This window comes from Oryx dammah, unplaced genomic scaffold (genome assembly GCF_014754425.2).
Source record: "Oryx dammah isolate SB20612 unplaced genomic scaffold, SCBI_Odam_1.1 HiC_scaffold_4, whole genome shotgun sequence".
In the NCBI taxonomy this organism is placed as follows: domain Eukaryota; kingdom Metazoa; phylum Chordata; class Mammalia; order Artiodactyla; family Bovidae; genus Oryx; species Oryx dammah.
The window spans coordinates 77786072-77810427 of NW_024070188.1; the positions used below are offsets into that span (position 1 = coordinate 77786072).

Genomic DNA, 24356 nt, shown 5'->3' on the forward strand with positions numbered 1-24356 from the left:
CTTTTCCATAGTCCTCCTAGTTCCCCGTTCCCTGATTACCAGACCACCCCACCCCCGCTCTGCCCTTATACTGTATTGTCAAGCACCCAGTGAATCACACATTCCAAGCCTCTTCTTCCCTCCATTTGCCAAACCCCGTAACCCCCATGAAACAACTATATCTTCACTGCAGTTCCTTTGGGGGTTGGTTGACACCAAAACAGCCTGACTGAATTCATTCACACAAATATGCAAGTGGTTGCCAGTTCCCTGAAGCTCACCAACTCCCTCAATCGCACAGAGGCATTTTAAAAGGAAGATGTTTGCTAACTCCAAGGAATCTCCGATTTCAGGCAGTTCAGCAAAGTAGACAATTCAAGACAAATACCAGCTTTGTCCAGGGGTACAGCTCAGAAAAGTCCCCAAATGTAAACTTCACACGTGCCCCTCAATGTCCCCATTTCTAATCCATAAAATTCTAAAATTGCTTCAGAGGGTTTATTTTTTTTCTTGTTTAACAATAATGCCCACGGTGGCAACAGCCATGGTGGTCACTGGTAAACCTGAAAACATCTTGAACACTTTTTCATTAGCTTCCTGTAGGACACAAAACAGAAATATACCAATTACATGTGACTAAGAGTAAGAAAAATATACAACTATATTTAAAACACTTAAATTAACAAGATAGTACTTTTCCATTCTAACAAAGTATCATACATTCAGTTTAAACAAGAGTTAATACACAGACACACTTTTCCAAAATACCATATGCTAGTTGAAAATGAGTGACTGTGAGATTTTTCCAAGAGGTTTCTAATTGCAAAATGTGTACAGTTTTGAAGAACTGTCCATTCTTTTCTGGAAGATAGTCACTGACCAGGTTAAAATGCAAACTGATGTCTCTCTCATAAACCTAAGTATGCTTGCTTCATTTTTCTGAATGAGACTTTGGCTGTCAGCAAGTCTTATAGCTTCTTTTCCCTTAAAGACAATAATATACATCATCAACAATGACACCCCTTACAAATAACCATAAACTTTGGGTGTAGTAAGCCCTATCTAAATGTTTTCACGTGTTTCTGTATTAACTGACCTACACTGATTGTTATGCAAATGGCGTTAAACAAGTGTAACAGGCCTACATTTATACCTCTGCTTTGAAAGAGCATCAGATGCTGCCCATGTGTTATTTCAAGGTTAAGGCTGCTACACCTACACATGTGGTATATATAGCTTGAAAAATCAAAACAAAACTTTTCTCCACTGGCTTTTTCAGGTGAAGAGGTTGGACCAAAACCCAACACATCTGTGTGACAGCAGCCACCAATCGTAGTTCCACCCTCAAAATGAACAATGGCCCAGTTCTCTGTAATGATCATACCATTCCTGGCCAAGGCTCTGCTTTAGAGAGTGTGTCTCTGTGTTCTAACTCTTAAGGAAGCAACAGAAAAAAGTGGGGGGCAGGGGGCAGACTCTCCCCATTTCTCTCCTTTGGCCACCACAAGTTAGCATCTGATCTAAGATTCTCTGGATTTATTCCCATCCAATGACTTCAAAATTCCAAGAAGTGCAATATACAACTTTGCAAAAAAAAAAAAAGAAAGAAAAGAAACCCACGAAATTGCAAAAGATGGCTACATAATACTGTGGATGAAAATCAGAACAAGATTGCCAACCGAGGAAACAAGGCACTTGGTAGCAGGAGTTCAGGAGGCCCCAGGGAGTGTGGGGTTCAGTGAGTCAAGAGTTTCAGGCGAGTCAACCAGCTGACCAGCAGGGACGGTTCTGGCGACGAGGACTTGGCGGCTGAGGAGCCGGCTTTCTTTTTGGTCCCTTCTTCCGGGAACGGAATCGTGGCGCTGCTGTGGAGATCCGAACTGATGTAGCACCTGCTGCCTCGGATGTAGTCTGCGCCTCGGACCAGCTGCCTCTCGGTCGCGGGCCTTGAGAAGCGGTACGTGGGCGAGGAGCTTTCTTCGAGGATGGGAGGGATACGCTCGTTACTGAAATACCGGCAGAGGGCATCCTCACCTGTTATCGGATAAAGCCCACAAGCAGTCCATTAAAATACCCATCATCCGCACACCCGCTGCCCAGACTTGCCCTGCTCCTGAAAGAGACACCTCACCCTGCCTTCCACTCACGGATAGGCTACCAGGTCCCCTAGGCGGCCGGGCCCACCCCGCAGGGCTTTGAGAAAGCAGAAATGGAAGACATCCACACTTCAGGCTGCTTTTCTGAGAGGTAACACGGGGGCAAGAGAAGAATCAGTAAGCCTGCCCTTTTTAATCAGTGTAGGATTTTCATAATTGCACTTGAGATCAGAAAACAAAGAAAATCTTGTAATGCTATCACTCCTTCCACATCTGTGCTTATTCAATACCTGCACCCTGGAGCACCGGCCCTTGGAACCACTGTTCTTACGCAGGAGCATCCCTCAGGGGTACTCAGGAAGGTGGGGTGCCTTTGCTTGTCACCCTGACTGCAGGGCAGGCACTCTCCACCTTTAATGGGTGGGGTTCAAAGATTCTACTGCTCTGCAAGGCTTGGGACATTTCTGGAGAAGAAAGAATGATCCTACCCTAAAAGTCAGCCCCCCTGGGATGGGGAGCGGGTGGGGGTGGGGGGTAAGAAATCAAATAGAATCGTAAAATTCCGGGCACCCTGGCAGCATGCAGCCTTCTTTTGATCAAAAAGTTCCACTTCTAAAAATGTACGCAGACTGGGACTTCGCTGGTTAAGACTCTGCTCCTCCACTGCAGAGGTCACAGGTTCAATCCCTGGTTAGGGAACTAAGATCCCACATGCTGTGAGCTTCAGCCAAAAAAAAAAAAAGCATAGGAAGATCTATGTACAAGGTGTTTCTTGAAGCATTATTTACAATTGAGAGGAAAAAAAACAGCAATAACCTAAATGTCCAACCATAGCAGACTGAATAAATGGTTCAGATGATAAAGAATCTGCCTGCAATGCAAGAGACGCAAGTTCAATCCCTGGGTCAGGAAGATCCCCTAGAGAGGGAATTGGTAACCCACTCCAGTATTCTTGCCTGGGAAATCCCATGGTCAGAGGAGACTGGTGGGCTACAGTCCATGGGAGTCAGAGAAGAGTTGCACAGGACTTTGCAAATAAACCACCACCATTGCCATAAGACAGATTACTAATGCAACTATTACACAAAATGCATGTGTTCCTCTTACATAGTATTTCTGAACATATTTTGCATATTTTTCCTAAGTGTATAATATGTAAATATAGGAACAATTAGAAGATATACAAAACACACAGAGTGATTATTTCTAAGCTGGGGAAGCAGATTACAGATAAGTTTTCTCATATTTTCTATTTGTTTTGCTTTTGTAATCAAAGGGGAGAAACGTTACTTTTAAAAAGCGCCCATAGGAGTCTATTCATATGAAGTGCGTTAAGTAGGTAAATCAAGAGACAGAAAGTAGATTTTTGGTTGCCAGGAGCTGAAGGAGGTGGGAATGAGGAATGACTGCTTACAGGGTTTTCTTGTTGAGGTAACAGAATATTCTGGAATTAGTACAACTCTATGAATATACTGAAACCCATTGAATTGTAGATTTTAACAGGATGAGCTTTATGGCGTGTGAGTTGTCTCTCCAAAAAAAGGTCATGTTTTGTTTTGTTTTCCTGAAGTATCCATTATTTTATGCAGATAACTTTCCTTCTAAAATGATAACACCAGGAAAATGTGGAAGGTGGGATAGAGGTCAGGTATCTTTCCATTTTCCTAACCTCACACTCCCCACCCCTACACCCCGTATCTCAAATATTAAAAGACTACATCTGGGGCTTCAAAGGCTAAAAAAGACTGGCAACAAGGCTGTGGACATTTCAGATCTAAACAAAGGACTGCCCTGCCCCCTGCTGTCTGCTCCACAGATTTTTCACATCAGCTAAGGGTGTCTTAGACCTTGGATGGCATCTTCTCCCTTTTTCCAATTTAGTATCATCCAGGTAATTCAGCTACTTAGGTGACAAACTTTACCAAGTCCCAGGGAAATGTCAGGGGTTGAGCATTTTGGCAGTTGAGGCACCAGAATTTATTTCTTCTTTCTTTTACTATCTCAGGCCTACCTGATGTCTATCTTTTCAACAGCTCTTTGTTCCAGCACTGCAAAATCAATGTTAGGATGTCCTGACAATCAAATGTAATCTGGGTCAACATTTCCCTTAAGAGAAGCATCATCATCAGTAACTTGGAATAGAGGGTTAATTAAACATAAGTTTCTTTTCCAATAGTAATTATTCTCTAATATAAGGATAGGGAAGAAAAAAAGCTATGCCTGTCCATCAAAAATAAGAGAGACTCCAATAATGAAAAGCTAAAAATTGAGGATGGGATTGTTTAATGAATAAGGTATTTCTACTTGTTTAGAAATTGGACCATCGATGTCTACAGCCAGTGTAAAGCACTAGAAACTAATTAGGAGATTTACAAGAACTAACTAGGATTCACCGACTCAACGGACAGGAGTTTGAGCAAACTCCCGGAGGCCATGAAGGACAGGGAAGCCTGGCATGCTGCCGTTCGTGGGGTTGCACAGAGTCAGACATAACTGAGCGGCTAAACAACAAAGACACAGGTAGAACCTTAGAGGCCTTCAGCAGCCCTGATGTTGTAGATGAGAAGATGACTTTAGTGGTCACTGAGCACACTTAGGAAGAGGCCCGAGATGAAGGCCTGGGCTTTACGTTTGGTGCTTTTCCATTTGCTTAAACTTACTTTTCCTCCCATGACCTCGAGGTCTAGCAAAAGGGTCCACGATGCCCATCCAGCTCGCGTCCGCAGGCATCGACAGGGGCCGGGGCTTGCCTTCAGAGGAAGGGGAAGAAAAAGGAGAAGTTGAGAGTTTCTGGACTTCAGAGAACCCTTTATTTAGAAATAGACCGTCCCACACCCCAAGACCACACTCACTGCAGCATAAGCAAAACCTAGTTTAAAATAAGGAAAAAGTGTTTTAAAGCAGTGGGTTTCCTCAGCACGCCATGAAGCCAGAGGTGTGCTGAACTTGAGTCTGTGGGTTCCTGGAGCAAAGCAACTGCAAGTTGAAATGCAGGCACTGAAAGTTAAAACCGTAACATGATCTCACCCCACTGGGCTTGGATGCCAGGCCGTGTGATGACTCAACCAGCCTTGGCTTTGGAGAGATGAATAAAGGTCTCATACTTAGAATTTCATTGAGGTTTATGTTTTCCTCAGATTACCCTTCAAGTCTGCCAAATTCATCCAGCAGTTCCAAATAAGGAAGGGGGAGGGGAAGAGAACAAACACCCAGCTGCATACCGTAAGATGGCGTTTTCTCTCTCATTTTTGCGGGCAGAATATTGGTTTCCACGGAATAGCCAGGCAGCTGATCAGAATCGGCAATGGTGAATCTCCGTCTCCGGCTTTCCTGGTCCAGGAAGGAATTGGGGGACTCGGAACCCTTAGGGCCAGGCTGTGGCTGTTTACATTTACTGAATCCGTAAACAGAACCCCCATTCTCTTCCCTGCAGGATGGAAGGCAATAATTAAGTTGCTTACGAAGATCCTCTCAAACAAAAGAATTATAAGAGGCATCCTATTGCCAGCACACGGAAGACAACTTAAATTCTCCTTTCCCTCTGGATGAAAGAGGGAAAGCACAGCTGCTTCTCCAATACATAGAGATCCTATTAAATAAAAGTAAATATCATGATCCTACTAAATAAGCGGAAATGAGACTTTTTCATATATATAGTTAAAGGATACAAATATACCTTTGAAAAGCTAGCTTTGGTTTCCCTGTACACCTATCCTATAGTAGAACTGAATCTCCTATTTACTACAGACACCACAAGTAAAGATAGGACCAAACCTTTTTTCTCATGCCAAGATTAGTATCTTTGCCAAGATCAAGCAAAGAAGACACTTAAAGTATAATGGCAGTTGTTAGATTTGAAAATGATGTCAAAAAATACAAAGGGGCCTTTATAGTGACCTATGGAAACTGTCTATTTTCTGAACTAAGTACAGAAAATCAGCAAAAATTGGACCACTGCCTGCAACTTAATTCTTTCTGAATGCCAGCTTATACTAAGACTTATAAAATTAACTTTAGTTGAGTCCAAGTTACCAGCTGGTTAACTTTTTGCATTTAGTAAATTCCATTGGGGATCACTGCAAAATGACTATATAAATACAGAGTCTACTAAGTCCAAATAGTCTAAAGATCAGCCTGGCCTACTGGTATTGCCAGTGAGTCTGCTACCTGTACCTACCCCCGCACCCCCACTGCCACCATGAATCTGTCTCCTTCTATACTCTTAAACCTGGAATACAGCTTCCCCATTTGCAACGTTTTCCACACTCACCACTTGTTCTCTGTGACCATTTGCATGTTTCATTCCTAATAAAATATGCTCTTTAACGGTGTCTTTCAGTACGTATGTGTCCCCATATGTCTTCTCCCAAATACATTAAGAGCCCCAGTTCCCTTTTGCCCTTACTCTGTGCATACTCTTCTTCTTGCCATGGCTCTTGTGACCCCCTCACTGAGACTCAGGCAAGAATATTCAGGATTAGGGGTGTCGGGGTGATCCTCCCTACAGTTTCTGATAGAACAGCCCACGTGCTGGCCATCAGTGAAACCCTCTGCTCTCCACCGGCAGAAGCAACAAACAGCTCCTTATAGTTTTGAACACACTTAAAATCCCACAACCACAGGAACTCTGGTCTGTGGATATGGGGAAGAGCCTTATCCTCCAACCGGAACGCCCTGATCACTGAGGTCACTGCTCCACCTGCTGTAATAAGTTCTGGGCAAACCAAGACTCAAGGAAGAGGAAAATGATGTTACTTCTTTTTTGTGCCCAGGAAAGAAACACAGTGGATGTAAAGAGTTCAGCTTAAAACAAAAAACAAATTAAAAACTCCAATATAAAGTGAAACATCACTACAGGTTCAGTCCAAACTTTTATCTTATGAAATATTATAGCATGATTACGTATTTCTCAATTTATTCTTGAACAGTTGACTAAGACACTGGCAGTTCTCTAGGGGCAAGAACTACATCTGTTTTGCATAAGATGGTAAATCAGGCCCAACTCTCAGGAAATATATGTTGAATAAATGAGCCAGATTCTCTAGATTTACTAGCATATGTAAATATGTCAGATGGTATAAATAAGCCTGTATTTCATACCTCAATCACACCCTATATAACATCTAGCATGACCATCCTCACTTCACCATAAACACTTAAAATAGCCATTAAGAAAGCAATGATCTTTAAGAATTCATAACAGATATATACACATAAACACATATGGATGCACAAATACAGCCCATTCACACCTGTTTTCACATTTTTTAACTCCTATGAAGAACACATATCTCTCAACAAGATAAAACTAACTTTGATCTTGCAGAAATATTTATTATCTTCCTCCTCAGAGATACATTTACCATGTAGTTAATGAAACTTCAGCTTCAGGGAACCCCAAAACAGCCCATTCTGCTACCCAGTGAAGAATGAAAATGACATGACCCAAAAGCACATGCTTTAAGGAACACCCTCCTCCCCATCAAACTGTCTGGCTTCAAGGTCCATAAAACTGGATCTATCCCTACACTTCCCCTTTAAGAATTACACTTCCTTCCCCCAGTTTTTCTGAGATATAATTGACATATAATGTCGTATTCATTTCAGATGTGCAACATAATGATTTATGTATATACTGCAAAATGATCACCACAATAAGCTTAGATAACATCCATCACCCCACACAATGACTAATTCCTTCTTTCTCCTGACAAGAACTTTTAAGATCTAGTCCCTTTGCAACTTTGAAAATACACAACACAGTATTCTTAACAACAGTCACCATGCTGTTGACCCCAACAGTCCATTCCCAGGACTCAGCCTGTAACTGGAAGTCTATACTTTTGTGAACCCTTCACCCATTCCTGACCCCCGCACTCAGGTCAATGCTTTCTGACAGTGGATTCGAGCCTCAGCCTCCTCTTGAGATGCTCGTGGTCTTCCCAACCACCAGCAGCATCTCCAGGCCCAGGAGACGAGCACACCACGAAAATGGGCACAGACTTACCGGGGCGAGTAGGGAACACTTGGTGGAGGAGGAATATAAAGGTCCAGGATGGCTGGCTTCTCCTTCTTCAGTGAGGCATCCATCGTGCTGTCTGGGGACTGGGTGGTTGTGGTGGGAGGCGAGGTCTGAAAGGGAGCAAGTGTAAAAGCGTGGAGGTTAACTCAGAGATCGTTCTCCGCAAAACCAACCCCAGCCTCTGGGTAAACAGGGTCCTGGGTCATTTGCATGTTTGCAGCTACTAGCAACATTCAACATATATTCTTCTTTGAGACACTCACAGTATCTTTGTTTTTTAATATGGTTGATTTACAATGTTGTCTTAGTTTCAGGTGTACAACAAAGTGATTCAGTTATACACATGTATATATATATAACTGAATATATTTCTTTTCAGATGCTTTTCCATTACAGGCTATTACAAGATATTGAATATCACTCCCTGTGCTACACAGTAGGTCCTTGTGGGTTATTTTATGTAATTAGTGTATATATGTTTAATCCCAAATTACTAATTTATCCCTCCTGCCCTTCCCCCTTTGGTGACCATAAATTCATTTTCTGCCTGTGAGTTTATGTTCTGTAAATAAGTTCATCTGTATCATTTTTCAGACTCCAGATTTAAGTGATATCATATGATATGTGTCTGACTTACTTCACTTAGTATGATAATCCCTCGGTCCGTCCATGTTGCTGCAGATGACATTAGTTTATTCTTTTCTATGACTAATATTCCATGGTATGTATAAACCATTTACCAAGAGTTTTGAAAGGCTAGATGCATTGTGAGAATCAGAGGCCTGGGAGTCAGGTGACCAGGAGGTTAGAATTCTAGCTCTGAGCAAAGCACCTAAACTCCCAATCCTCAGCTTCCTCCTCTGAAAAGCAATCATATTGACAGTACCTCTCACGTAGGACTGCGGTGAGGACAGAATGAGTTAGTCCACACTAATCACCGACAGGGCTTCCCTGGCGGCTCAGAGGCTAAAGCTTCTGCCTCCAATGCAGGAGACTCAGGTTCGATCCCTGGGTCGGAAGATCCCCTGGAGAAGGAAATGGTAACCCATTCCAGTATTCTTGCCTGGAGAATCCCATGGACGGAGAAGCCTGGTAGGCTACAGTCCATAGGGTCGCAAAGAGTCGGACACGACTGAGCGACTTCACTTTCTTTCTTTCCCTTTCTAATCACTAACAACACTACCACTGACTAGGAGTGTGGCCTCAGAACTCAGACTCTCTGGGTGCAATCCTGGTTATACCTCTGATTTGCTGTGTGTCTCCAGGCAAATCACTCAACTTCTCTGTGCCTTATCTACAGAATGGGAATAAACGCGAACAAGCATAAAACTCCCATGGACAGAGGAGACTGGCAGGCTACAGTCCACAGGGTCACAAAGAGTTGGACATGACTCAGTGACTGAGTGTGCACGTGCACACACACACACGCACACACACGGTAGCAACAAAGGTGAATTAAGTGTGGTAATACATGTAACGGGCTTTAGCACAGGCTCATCACACAGTAAGTACACGACCTTATGCTGTTTGAGTATTCACGAGCTAAGTTTTTAAATTTAAAATTCACAAAAAAAAAAAAAATAAATAAATAAAATAAAATAAAATAAAATTCACATGGCTTCATTTTAATCGTGTTATTGGTCTCAGGGGACCTATTTTTTTTCAAATCTTGTGAGACCTTCAATCCTATCTCTCCTATAGTCTAACAGCGACGATCAGCCCTTTCTGGTTGGTAAAAGAACAGTGAGAAGGACATGGCAACCCACTCCAAAATTTTTGCCAGGGAAATCCATGGACAGAGGAGACTGCTGAGCTACAGTCCATGTTGAAGTTGCAAAGACTCAGACATGACTTAGCAACTAAACAATAACAATAGGAACAACAGCAGGGAAATCTGAATCAAGGCATGAAGATATCTGGGGAAGGCCAGGGGGAAGCACCATGTGAGGACTGTGCTAGGCCCTGGGGAGACAGAGAGAGACACCGAAGCCCTGTCTGGTCCAGGTGATGATTGCTGGAGACCCTCCTGGAAGTGAAAGTGTGAAATGGAGTCTGAGGCTTGGCAGGATGGGACTAGCGGTGCTCACAGAGCGACAGCCCCATTTGGGGGAGGACTTTGAGGCTCAGGGAAACAGACTCCCCAGGCATATATACGTCAGTGCCTAAGACACAGCCTACGAGCTCTCTGCACCAAGGAACGGATCCACATCTCAGCCTGATCATCTTGGACAACGTCTGAAGACACGAGGCCTGGGATCCAGGTTCTCCACAAACAGAAGTAGAAGGAAACTGGGGCATTTCCCCAGAGCAGGTATTTCCCTAAACTCCAACACTGATCGTTACTTCTAAATCAATAACCTTCGTTTACCAGGGTGGTGGCCTAAAAACAGAGCAATGAATATTTTTCTAGTAACAACATTAATGATACAGACAAGAACTAGAGATGCTCCCTCCCAGCAGAGGTGGGCACCCAGGCATACAGACCCCTGAAGAACAACACAGGGGGCAAAGCCCAGGATGGGGGCTGAGAAAGTGTACGGAGTACTGGTCTACCAGAGTTCTTGTTCTGAGAAAATCCTGGACTCAGCGCCAGGATTCTAAGCTATAAAACGGCCTCTGAATTTTGTTTTTGGCTGTATCAAGTCTTAGCTGAGGCACAAGGGATCTTTGCTGCAGTGTGCAGGCTTCTCTCTAGTTGTGTTCACGGACACACAGGCTCCAGAGTGTGTGGGTTCTGTAGTTTGTGACACATAGGCTCTTGAGTTGGGAGAAGGAAATTGCAACCCACTCCAGTATTCTTGCCTGGGAAACCCCATGGACAGAGGGACCCAGGGGGCTATGGTCCATGGGGTTCCAAAGAGTTAAGACGTGACTTAGCGATTAAACTGGAGAAGGAAATGGCAACCCACTCCAGTATTCTTGTCTGGAGAATCCTGTGGACAGAGGAGCCTAGTAGGCTGCCGTCTATGGGGTCGCACAGAGTTGGACACAACTGAAGCGACTTTGCAGCAGCAGCAGCAGGCTCTTGAGTTGGGGGCCTGGTTTTCCCACGGCATGTGGGATCTTAGTTCCCCAACCAGGGATCAAACCCGGGTCCCCTGCGTTAGAAGGCAGATTCTCAACCCCTGGACCACCAGGAAGTCCCCAGCCTCTGCATTTTGATGGCTGTTCTCTAGCTGGGTTGGAAGTGAAGCTACATGTTTCATTCCTCACCTTCATCTCTTCCCCCAAACTGCACAGTGAGTGGAGCTTGACAGGAAGGTAGACAAAGGAAAAAGGAAGCATGTCCCTTTTTAAGTGAATTTCCAGAGGTCAAGGAACTAACTCTAGCCTATACTTAGAAATAATGTTTGCTTTCCTTCTGAACACATTCACCTGACTTTTCCTCTGTCATTTCAAACTCAGTGATGATCAGAAGACCTGCCATCTCTGCCTCCTAGATGGTTCTTTTCTGACTGTCTGATTTCTGTCACTGGTATCACCACGCAGGGTCACTGCTACATTTCACATCTGCTTCTCGCTTTCCCTGCCTGCTTACCCCTAACCCAAAGACTTTTCTAAAGGTCACTATGAATAATTAGAATTGAGATTTAGAAATACTAACTACTTGTCTGAGGTCTCACAGCTAAGATGAGGCAGAGATTGGATTTGAAGACAAGGAGTTCAGTTCTGGACCCCTTTCCTCTGTTTTGTGAGTCCTCTTGATACTTCTTCCAAAAGATCTCTTGAGTTAGTCTTTCACAGAATCGCCCCTATCCCAGCCTCACCCAGAATCCAGGTGGCTCCAAAGGGCCTCCTGCCAGCACAGGAGATGAAAGTTCAATTCCTGGGTCAGGAAGAAACCTGGAGAAGGAAATTGCAACACCCTCCAGTATTCTTGCTTGGGAAATCCATGCACAGAGGAGCCTGGTGGGCTACAGTCCATGGGGGTCACAAAAGAGTCAGACATGACTTAGCAACTAACAATCAAAAACAACAACAAACATGTAACACCTCCCACCTGCTGTTTCAAGTTTAGATAGTGTCATGGGCTAAACTGTGTCCCCTGAACCCCCAGTAGCTCAGAATGTGACTGTACTTGCAGTCTTTAAAGATATGTTTAACTTAAAATAAGGTCACATGAGTGGGCCCTAATCCAGTCTGACTGGTATCCCTGTAAGAAGTGATTAGGACACAGACATACAGAGCAAGCTCCAATACTCTGGCCACTTAATGTGAACAGCCAACTCATTGGAAATGATCCTGATGCTGGGAAAGACTGAAGGCAGGAGGAGAAGGGGGCCACAGAGGATGAGCTGGTGGGATGGCATCATCGACCCAATGAACATGAGTTTGAGCCAACTCTGGGAGATAGTAAAGGACAGGGAAGCCTGTAGTGCTGCAGTCCATGGGGTCACAAAGAGTCAGGCACGACTTAGCGACTGAACGATAACAACATACAGAGCAAAGACCACATGAAGACACAGGAGAAGATGGCCACCTGCAAGCCAAGGAAGGAGACGTCACAAGAAGCCAACCTTGCTCTCAGATCGCTAGCCCCCAGGACTTCTGAAGGAATACACTTTCATTTCAGTGACCCAGTGGCTGGTACTTTGTTATGGCGGCCGTAGCAAACCAACCCAGACATTAGTGTAAAAACCAATTATCAACCTGTTGACATTACCTGTGGGATGAGGTCCGTGCTCCCCAGCCTAGAACTCTATACCCACCTGTCCAGCCCAGCCCACTGGTCCAGCTTTCTCTCCCACCCTCTGCCCGAGAGTCTGGTTTACTTATTTGTGCCGGAGAGCTGTGATGTTCACTCAGAGCCCCTCTGGTTAGCCAGTGAACCCAGCTGCTGCGAGTATCTATTGCTAAAAGCTCACAGTCACCCTCTGCTCCATAGGATTGCCCTCAGCCGACAGCAGACATCCCTGAGTACAGCTGCCAGAGCCTGTGTTGTGTGGTTACACCTGAGTAACAGCCCAAGACTGGACTCTACCGGAAACATCACCTTGCAGGCTTCCCCTCCTTCATCTGCCTCCCTCCCTCCCTGCCAAGTTTTACAGGAAGTACATGCCCTAAATCATTTCACAAGAACGTCTGCCACACTCTCTGCCTCCAGGAAATCCTATCTGGGCACCACCTGCCCTGACGGCTGTGTATCCTCCCTTGGTGGCTGTGTGAACAGCGTTCATCTACTCCAAGAGCCTTCCATCTGCCTACGAAATCCCACTGAGTTTTCCAGGCTCCCACCTCCTCGGGAAGAGGTGCTTTCGCTCACCTATCCATGCCCACCGCCCCTTCCTCAGAACCCAACATTCACCCCCCTGCACCAAGGAGCTGGCAGAGGTGGCTGGCGAGAAGCCCTCCATCAACTATCGATGGTAAAGCAAGACCCCTTCTGTGACAAGTAACACATTCTGAGAATTTCAGAAGTATTGAAAGATGGTGCCCTGTATACTGAGTGATGCAAAGAGAACAACGGGGAAGGCTGGCGTGCTGCAGTCCATGGGGTCGCAAAGAGTCAGACACGACTGAGCAACTGAACTGAACCGAAGCAAACAGAAGCTGCTGGAGTGTGATTGATACATTCCCTTTTTATTTAAGAAGTGGCTTTAATTATGTGCCCCTCCTGGCTCCACTGTCCACATCCTGTTCTTTATTTTTATGGGTCCCCTGCCCCCCTAAGGTACACACGCAGACAGATTTCCAGCCCTCTATGCATCATGAAACATCCATTGATAGCGTGAGGTACTGCCATTTCTTCCATTTGAAGATGGACAGTAAAATCACAGAGAGTTACACATAAGTGGCAATCTCAGTCTTATAAAAGAGTTTTAAAGTGTGCTGCTTTTCTTTCATGGTTTAGAAATTAAACACAAAGAACCGATGAGATAAGGAGAGGGTTGGTGGGGTGCATGTCCACCCCAAGTGTAAGCAGTAAAGAGTGCATTGTCTGTAGAGAATTAAAATAATAAAACTAAAAGCCAGTCTGCTTTTTATTGTCATCCAGGACTACTAAATCTAACAAAGGAGTGACAGTCCCTGCCTGGTGGGTTGGTCTCACAGTCCCTACCCCTATCTTGATAAACCGCTGCTGAGGACTCTACCCCAGGAGGTCTCTCTCAGATCAGTGTTCAAACCGGATTCCTTTATGGGAGTGTGTGTTTGAAACGAGAGAGGAGAAGGGCCAGAAGGAACCGTCGGCAGGGATGACAGACACTCGCCGCAAGTGGCTACCCAGCACCTGAAATGTGACCAGTGAGACAGAGGAACCGAAGCTTTCATTTTAACTATTGAAACAGTCACAGGTGGCTAGTGGCTGCCACATAAGTCAGCGCAAATCCAGCAAGTCTGTTCTCATGTAAGTAGGATTATTGGATGGGCTTCCCAGGTGGCACAGTGGTAAAGAATCTACCTGCCAATGCAGGAGATCAGAGTTCAGTCCCTCGGTCGGGAAGATCCCCTGGAGGAGAAAATGGCAATCTGCTCCAGTATTCCTGCCTGGGAAATCCAATTGACAGAGAAGACCGGCTGGTTACAGTCTATGGAGTCGCAAAGAGCCGGACACGACTGAGCGACCGAGCACCTGAACATACGGGATTACAGGATAATTATCCATACACAGATAAACCATACGCTCCCGAAACCAATCAAACTGTAATCTTTTGTTTTTTTAGACAACTCAGATATTATGCATCGTTCCTTCACCAATGTCAAAGAAAGGCTTTCAACCAATAACAGTACCTGCACCAGGGGCGGCTTCCACCGTAGGTTTTTCAGGGGGGCAGGAGTGAAGTTGAAGGAACTTGTGGGGCGCTTCTTAAGCAGTAACACAACTCCAGTAGGATTCTCTCTCAACTTTCTCACCAGATTTTTCAGCTGCCATCCCACCTTCAAAGAAAGACAATGAGGAGAGGGGACTTACTCATGAATAATGAAAACTCAAGCCTATTTGAGTGCAAGGAATTCAAATTTCCTTGAATTCATCTCAAGGAAATCAGCTACGAGCAAATAGGCAGATACAAACCTGTTCATTCTAGCACTGCTTAAAATTATGGAAAGCTGGATATAAACTGCAAATTTTTAAAATGCAAGCAAAATGGTTTAGAAGTTCTAGAAGGGGAAGATGAAGTCTGAAGCTTCAACAAACAAACTCACCACAGTTTGCTGATTAACCTGAATGACTTCATCACCAGCATGAATCTTCTGAGATCTGTCTGCAGGAGACTGTTAAGAGACAGAGAGAGAGACCTGTCTTATTTTTTAAGCCTCTTATTTCTTTCTGCTTCTATTTCATCTCCCTTCTTTCTTCTACACAAAACAAGCAATGGGAATACAATTTTCTCAAGAGCGGTTACACAGTGTGCTTGAGTTTCCTGAAACTGCACAGCCTGTAGAACTTGGCATGTGAATACACGTGTTATCTCCAGTGGTTTGTTACAACAGATAATCTGTCAGTAGGAACAGCCAAGGTTCATCTAACCTACCATGAAGAGTGGGACGCACTGTCCACATAACAGGCTGATCAAAGCCACTGATTCATCTAAAAAGTACCTTCCCTGTATTCCTGTCAAAATTAATCTTGTAAAAGCTGACCAACTGCTTAACATGTAAAGACGGTCACTGTAACTCTGTCATATAATTGCTTTTTATGTGATTATTAAAACTAAATCTTTCTTTTACTCAAACTTGTTTTACATGTTATCATCACATTGCTAAAATAGAAAGATAGCGAAAACAGAAGATATTTAGAAAAAATTTAATTTTTTTTTGTCTTCAGGTTGAATTCTAAATGTATGTGTTTTCACAGTATCAAAACAAAGTCCAGACTTTGCATGCTTCAAATAATAGTTTGCTACCAATTTGCAAGTATCTGTATAGATATATATACATCCACATATGTGTGTATAGGCAGATAAATAGATGTAATCTATTTGTCAAATATTTTCTCATGGTTCCTTGTTCATTTAATCAAATTGTAACTCAATGTTTAAGATATTTCATACGATTTTAAAATATGTTTTAAAAATTCTGCCAACAAACTTTACAGATATCAATAGGCTTATTTTATGGAGTTTTGAGGAAACTGACATTCAGTGGTAAATAACTCAGTTATGGACACAGAGTAAGTGAAAGATGCAGAATATAACTTTGTACTTATTAGGTGGTTTTTAACATGAAAGTAATACCTTAAAAATTTTCCCCTGATAAATTGTAACCATATGTTGAAGTATTATTTCATCTTAAAGGGAACCTGTGCCATAATTTCTTCTCAACTTCTTTTCTCTCATTAATACATTTTACAGACTAAACATTTTGACAAGGAATTTGAAAAGTATTTTAGGATAAGTGTAATGTCTAATCCTACCTAGAAGTATAGGTTTATTATCATTATTTAATTGCAAAAACAATAAATTCATGGAATAAAATAAAACAGAATTACACACAAAAAAGATACTTCATATGATCAAAAGAGAAGGAAAGGATGAAACTTTGATTTCAAATTCTAATCAACTGTTATCAAAGCCAGAATGTTTTATTTTGTGACTTATATAACTGAATCTTCAAGCAATTTACAACCATCCTTTATAAATAGCACCTTCGAACACAGCGATGGGGGGAGCAGCTAAACTCAAGACACCCTTGCTGAACTTTCTCACTCAGCTGTTGTGATAGGCTCAACAAGAAATGAGCAAGGAAAAAAAAAAAATGAGTGAGTAGCATTAAACTGTAGAAACAGTCTCTTGGATTCACCTGGGCCAACACAAGGCACAGGTGACTTTGCCAGCTACTTTTGAAAACATTTAACTTGCCACCATAACTACCAGCTGTGCCTCACCTGCGAGACCAGCATCGTGGGTACCACAGGGAGACGGTCTGTCTCCAATCCCCTGCTCCTGAGGCACTTCTTAAACAAATACATCAATGTTCCTTTCTTGCCCCTGGTGTCAGATGCCGAAACCATGGTTACAGGTCAACTTTGGCAAGTCTGATCATAATCAGTCTAGTCCCAGTTGCCTGAGGATTCATCTAAGGTAAGCTTCACTTTCTAAAAGATAGCCTTGAAGCCAGAAAGTCCCTGTTTACAGATAAGCAATCTTGAAAAAAAAAACACAAGTCCCAGTGTCCTGAACGTCTGACTTCCATTCCTAAGGATCTTCACATATTCTTTTCTCCAATGTCCTACTGAGTGATTAAGCGTTGTGCTTGGCAGAACACTGTTAAGAGAGAGCCTGATACCAAAATTCTTCCAAGGGCAGTCGCTCTTGATGATTTTCACCACGTGCTGGACACTGAAAAATGATGCTTGATCCGGCCTGCTGCAGAAGAGTGATGCCCTGGAGGAGAATGCATCCGTTCTTCAGAGGCTCATCTATTTCCCAACCCACGTCAGGGGTGGGGAAGAGGAGTAGGGCTAAGATCCCATCAAGACTTCTGTGAAGGTCTTGCACAACATCAAAAAAAGAAGATAAACAATCACCAGATCCTGTTTGTCTGATCTTGGAATGATCCTGACTTCTCAGGTAACCTCAAAAAAAATTAAAAAAGGACTAAAGGCCTGAGAGGACCTGCTGGCATTGCATCAACCTGAGTCCAAGATAGAGGAGTGTGGAGACAATTCACATGAGAAAGAAGTTGGTGAATTCTGTCCACTCTAACCCTCCAACACTAGGCTTTTATAAAAACATTCTGCCTCTAAAGTCATAGCAACCCTCAGTGATAGACAGAAAGCTGTCCTGGAGCTGGCATTTTCTACTAGCATTTAATATTTAAGTGTAAAATATCTAGCACTAAGTATACAATATTCAGATCAAGTCCTTGAGAAGTGGGCTCTTACCTAACTCCCCACTGTCATCGACAAGAATTAGAGTATGTAGCGTATTCCAGATGATGAACATAAGGTGACTGCAAGAATGATGGACGTTTTCCAGCAGATTACCAGATGGAATAAGACCAGTTCCCCTTCTTTGATCTTGAACAAGAAGGAAACCATTTCTCTCTAGGATGACTTAGGTACATCCTATGTGGAGGCACTAGGAGCAGGTAAATCCTGAATCTCTCACCCAGTCCTAAAAGTCTGGTAGGAATTCTACGGAATGTATCAGTAGACATTTGATTTGATTCAAAGCCGGTTTTCTTTAGCTTACAGTGCGTGGGGGGAAAGTAGGCCAGGGATTAGGTAGACAGTGAAAGGAAGTAACATTTTAGTATTCTATATGTTTATCGAAGACTGAAATTGGTTCAAAGACCTGACTGAGTCTGGAACTGCACAGGTCTGCATTGTTAATGCAATCACCAAATTACTAGATGCAAAACTTCAACTGTTTAAAAGCTAAAATAGGACTTTCCTGGTGGCGCAGTGAATAAAAATCTGCCTACCAATACAAGGGATATGGGTTCGATTCCTGGTCCAGGAAGATTCCACAACTAAGCCCAAGTGCTGCAACTACTGAAGCCGGCATGCCTAGAGCCCCACTCTGCAGCAAGGGAAGCCACCAAAATGAGAAGCTGGAGCAGCCAGCTAAGAGTAGCCCTGCTCACCACAACTAGAGAAAGCCCGTGCAAAGCAACAAAGACCCAATGCGGCCAAAAATAATATAAATAAATGTAAAAAGTGAAATGACATTCACCATCCCTCTGAATCTATCCAACTTCAGAACAATGTACTGAGTGGTACATGAGTATATTCATGTAATGGTTCAGCTAAATACACAAAGTCTCTGACAAGGATAAGGGAAGAACATTTGTTGTGATTTTTTTTTTTTTTTGTGCACCGCCCCCAGCCTAAAAGGAGAGGATCCTGTGTCATTTTTGCCTCTCAGGTGTCATGGTATAAAAATTCCCAGTGGTCTGAGTTCTCTCACTGTAACTCAACAAACAATGCTTGAAGACACTACCAGCGTCCACTCATTTGTCTGCCAGAACCACACAACTTACTTGTAATCCACTGAATGCCTTAGGCAGTGTCACTTTCTTATTGTAAAAATCAAATGTGTCAAACCCTCATCAACGATCACGCCATTTTATTTTACCAACAGACCTAGCAGCTGAAGCTCAAAATTCAACACATATTTCCACCAGATCAGAAAAGTATTTCCCTGGTGGCTCAGTGGTAAAGAATCCACCTGCCAGTGGAGGAAACCCAGGTTCGATCCCTAGGTCAGGAAGATCCCCTGGAGAAGGAAATGGCAACCCACTCCAGTATTCTTGCCTGGAGAATTCCATGGACAGAGGAGCCTCAGTTCAGTTCAGTTCAGTCGCTCAGTCATGTCCGACTCTTTGCGACCCCATGAATCGAAGCACGCCAGGCCTCCCTGTCCATTACCATATCCCGAAGTTCACCCAGACTCATGTCCATCGAGTCGGTGATGCCATCCAGCCATCTCATCCTCCATCGTCCCCACCTCCTCCTGCCCCCAATCCCTCCCAGCATCAGAGTCTCTTCCAATGAGTCAACTCTTCGCATGAGGTGGCCAAAGTACTGGAGTTTCAGCTTTAGCACCATTCCTTCCAAAGAAATCCCAGGGCTGATCTCCTTCAGAATGGACTGATTGGATCTCCTTGCAGTCCAAAGGACTCTCAAGAGTCTTCTCCAAAAGCATCAATTCTTCCGCGCTCAGCCTTCTTCACAGTCCAACTCTCACATCCATACATGACCACAGGAAAAACCATAGAAGGCGACTAGATGGACCTTTGTTGACAAAGTAATGTCTCTGTTTTTAAATATGCTATCTAGGTTGGTCATAACTTTTCTTCCAAGGAGTAAGCGTCTTTTAATTTCATGGCTGGAGTCACCATCTGCAGTGATTTTGGAGCCCCCAAAAATAAAGTCTGACACTGTTTCCATTGTTTCCCCGTCTATTTCCCATGAAGTAATGGGACCGGATGCCATGATCTTCATTTTCTGAATGTTGAGCTTTAAGCCAACTTTTTCACTCTCCACTTTCACTTTCATTAAGTTCCTCTTCACTTTCTGCCATAAGGGTGGTGTCATCTGCATATCTGAGGTGATTGATATTTCTCCCGGCAATCTTGATTCCAGCTTGTGTTTCTTCCAGTCCAGCATTTCTCATGATGTACTCTGCATAGAAGTTAAAGGAGCAGGGTGACAATACACAGCCTTGACGTACTTCTTTTTCTATTTGGAACCAGTCTGTTGTTCCATGTCCAGTTCTAACTGTTGCTTCCTGACCTGCATACATATTTCTCAAGAGGCAGGTCAGGTGGTCTGGTATTCCCACCTCTTTCAGAATTTTCCACAGTTTATTGTGATCCACACAGTCAAAGGCTTTGGCATAGTCAATAAGGCAGAAATAGATGTTTTTCTGGAACTCTCTTGCTTTTTCCATGATCCAGCGGATGTTGGCAATTTGATTTCTGGTTCCTCTGCCTTTTCTAAATCCAGCTTGAACATCAGGAAGTTCACAGTTCACGTACTGCTGAAGCCTGGCTTGGAGAATTTTGAGCATTACTTTACTAGCATGTGAGATGAGTGCAATTGTGCGGTAGTTTGAGCATTCTTTGGCATTGCCTTTCTTTGGGATTGGAATGAAAGCTGACCTTTTCCAGTCCTGTGGCCACTGCTGAGTTTTCCAAATTTGCTGGCATATTGAGTGCAGCACTTTCACAGCATCATCTTTCAGGATTTGAAATAGCTCAGTAGGAATTCTATCACCTCCACTAGCTTTGTTCATAGTGATGCTTTCTAAGGCCCACTTGACTTCGCATTCCAGGATGTCTGGCTCTAGGTGAGTAATCACACCATCGTGATTATCTGGGTTGTGAAGATCTTTTTTGTACAGTTCTTCTGTGTATTCTTGCCACCTCTTCTTAATATCTTCTGCTTCTGTTAGGTCCATACTATTTCTGTCCTTTATCGAGCCCATCTTTGCATGAAATGTTCCCTTGGTATGGGGGCTACAATCCATGGGGTCGCAAAGAGTCCAACATGACTCAGCGAGTAAAACAACAACGATGAAGATAAGTAGTCATCAAGTTTCTTGTGTCTTGAATTACATCCTCTTGTCTTATTTGATTAAATAGCAATTAATTCCATAGACACATGCTACTTTTACACAGATGCAGAGAAGTTTTTCAGACATTTCAAGCTCTGTATCAGTGTCATTCAAAAGCTAGCCATATTGTACGTTGCATAAAGAAAGCATTCAATTAGCTCTACTTTTCACAAATTCAAAATGTTTTAGGGACTAAGGAAAAACCTTTTATGTAGCAGAATTTTCTAAAGGATGATAACAGAGTACAAGTTCCTCACAACAGAAATGGCCCTGCTTTTTCTATTCAAATGATTAAGGGGGAAATAAAACAAATTTCAGTATCATGCAAATATGAACTACAGCTCTATAAAAAGAAACTTTATCGTGCAAAAACCCAAAAATAGTTGCTCTGGTGACACATATAAATTCCACTTTAAAAAAAAAAAACGCTATATTTAACACATATGGTCACCAATTCCAGCTCTTCTAAGAGTGATTCTCAACAACAAAGAGATCACTGCCTTTGTGTTTATGGGTTAACACTTCCAAGAGCGCAAAAAAAATAACACAGGATGGCTGTGCAAGCTGGGCAAGGTGTGTGAATGAGAGCAATAAAGGACAATTTAAATAATACATTGATGACAGCTGGTGATGAGCAGCACACTAGCAACAGAAATAAAACAGGCACCCACACTCCCTTACAGATAACAGAACAACATACACATATTTAAATGAAAAGAATAGGGACACTGTCAAATCTGCTTGAAGGTTCAATAGCTTTTACATTAAATGGATATGCACTTACATTTTCTGTGGTTCCCGTAATCACGTGCAATCCATCATAGGTTGATTTGATGTACATACCCTAGAGTGAGTCACAAACATATTAACTCATTACTCCAACATTTAGAGACAGAGCTGCAAGTGAGACTTAGACTTAACAAAAGATTAAAGGCAGTCATTTCTGAACACCCCTCATTCTTCAGCCTCCTGAAACACTGTAAAACAAGATCCAAAGAGCGGTGAAGGGGAACTAACCAAATACTACTGAAAGAAATCAGAAACAAGATCTCTTTGATATTATAATTTGTGTACCAGGCACACAGAATTTTACTCTATGTCTGAAGACTCAGAAGGAATGTTCTCAGACCTGCTGAATGAATGAGGCAGTTCAAACAACGCCGGGCCTCTCCCGACCATCTCTCTGTGTAGTGACACAATATATTTACTTAATTTGGTCTCAGTAGTCACTGCACCGATGACTTATTTAAGCCACGAACAACCAAACCAGGATGTAAGAGCAGAGACTGCTCAGGAACACAATATAAGAAATAAATTAGAAACAGGCATTCCTGCATTTTAAGGGAGGCATAAATATTAATACACTCCATCCCAATGGGCAAACTCAGAGGTGAATGCATAGCCTGGAAGAAATATCTCTGCAGTTTGAGGCACTATGTATTGGTTTTTTAAAATGTTTATTAAACTTTTATAAGATGGGGAAAGAGCAAAAGGTAGAGAGAGCAAAGAGTAGTTGCTCACCCTGGTACCAATGCTATATCACAGAACCTCCTCAGGAGTCATTTTGACCGTGAACTTGCCCTGCTCAGCAATATACAAGCCTCTGGGGATGAGTATCTCATCCACACTAACACCTTCACGTTTCTGCCCAGCCTCTCTGTTCCTGCTACTTTCACTATCAGAGTAATCAGCTTCTCCCTCTACATGGTATTCCTCTTCAGAGAGCTTTGCTTAGATAACTTCACCATTTGGAACGGCAACTCCGTTTCTGCCCACTCTTGCCTGGAGAATCCCAGGGACGGGGGGGCCTGGTGGGCTGCCGTCTATGGGGTCGCACAGAGTCGGACACGACTGAAGCGACTTAGCAGCAGCAGCAGCAGCAGCGGGCGCTTCTCCACTTCTATATGTGAATAAGCCCACCTCCAGGAAGTCTTCCATGTTTACTTCAGTATAAGCCATCATTTACTTCGAATTGGAGCAGGCTCTACGTACATTTCTCCTTACCAAGAATGTGGACCTAGGTGCTGATCTAGGTATCTGCCTGTAGGTACTCTCGAGGCCTGTTATTACAGAGCTATACATTACGTCTAAAACATTTCTGAACTTTTTTAAAAGTATCATTTCTCTCAACCTGTCTCTTCTCACACAAAGCCTAAGTGCTAATAGAGACTTCATGGCAGATGTTGTTTTCTACCCAGAGACCATCTTTCCTTTGTGGAAATGTGCTCTATCTCCTTGTATTGCTAAGACCTAAAAATAAAACTGTTAAGACAATTCCTCAAGATATGAGTTTACAGTTTTAAAACTGTATTTATTTTTATACTTTGAAGACGCTTTGATATAAAACATATCAACAGTTCAAGACAGCAAATTCTTAACTACATAATGGAAATCAGTCTAATTCTACTATTCAAAATTCTAGTGAAAGCAATATGGAATTATTGTTTTAAAAAAAAAACAGCAACTTTAATAAAATGATGATGCTATCCAAAAATAAACAAATGCTGTTAGAAGCCTTACCAAACCTTCCCCAGGTTTAATGTTTGGTAGGTGAACTTCTTCCAGACACGCACACTGGCTCATTACAGGATCGGTGGTAGATCGGATGGTCTTGTCGCAGATGCCATTTAAAACCTTGACCTAGAGTTGGAGAGGCAAATAGAGAAGGTCAATCATTAACCAAGTTTATCTCCGACTAAGTTTTTTTTTTAAAAAATGCACTTAACTGATCATCCTTAGCTCTGGTCATAACATTGTGATAAAACCACCCAGTGAACATGTGGCACGTGGCTTCCATATTTGCAATGTGTAGAATAGTGCCGTTATTCCAGCTTTGCTTTAAAAGTGCAGCTTTTAGATTAACTTATTTACAGCCACTGAAATGCACAGGCTGGGCGGAAACCCCCTTTCAGCAACTAAAGAGAACCACGTATTCCCAGCCATCTCTGTGGTTTTTTAAGAATGGCTCACATTCTCTGCATACCAAATACGGACAACATAAAAAAATAATCATTTTGTCCTGCACCTTTTTTGAAAAATGCATTTCATATTTTCAAATAGTTTTAGGGACATCCCTGGTGGTCCACTGGTTAAGAATCTGCACTTCCAATGCGGGGGGTGTGGGCTCAATCCCTAGTCGGGAACTAAGATCCCACATGTCACTGGAGTGGTACAGCCAAAATATTAAGTAAGTAAATAAATAAAATTAAAGCTGTTTTCATTTTAGAGAAAAAATAGCAGAAATTACAGAGTTCCATC

General features: G+C 42.9%; 1 protein-coding gene across 3 annotated transcripts in view; it reads right to left on the reverse strand.

The window, feature by feature from the left end:
* Window positions 1-463: 463 nt before the first annotated feature.
* Window positions 464-24356, reverse strand: part of CNKSR3 (CNKSR family member 3) — a 107759-nt gene continuing 83866 nt past the window's right edge. For 2 of the 3 annotated variants that reach the window (XM_040238722.1, XM_040238723.1), the window contains exons 6-13: window positions 23619-23738; window positions 21883-21942; window positions 15241-15309; window positions 14827-14973; window positions 8083-8207; window positions 5297-5502; window positions 4736-4825; window positions 464-2013 (exon numbers count right to left, since the gene is read on the reverse strand). In XM_040238722.1, the coding sequence (XP_040094656.1) occupies window positions 1715-2013; window positions 4736-4825; window positions 5297-5502; window positions 8083-8207; window positions 14827-14973; window positions 15241-15309; window positions 21883-21942; window positions 23619-23738 (1116 nt within the window). In that variant the 3' untranslated portion in view covers window positions 464-1714. The remainder of the gene's footprint in view (window positions 2014-4735; window positions 4826-5296; window positions 5503-8082; window positions 8208-14826; window positions 14974-15240; window positions 15310-21882; window positions 21943-23618; window positions 23739-24356) is intronic. The other variant, XM_040238724.1, reaches the window with a different exon arrangement.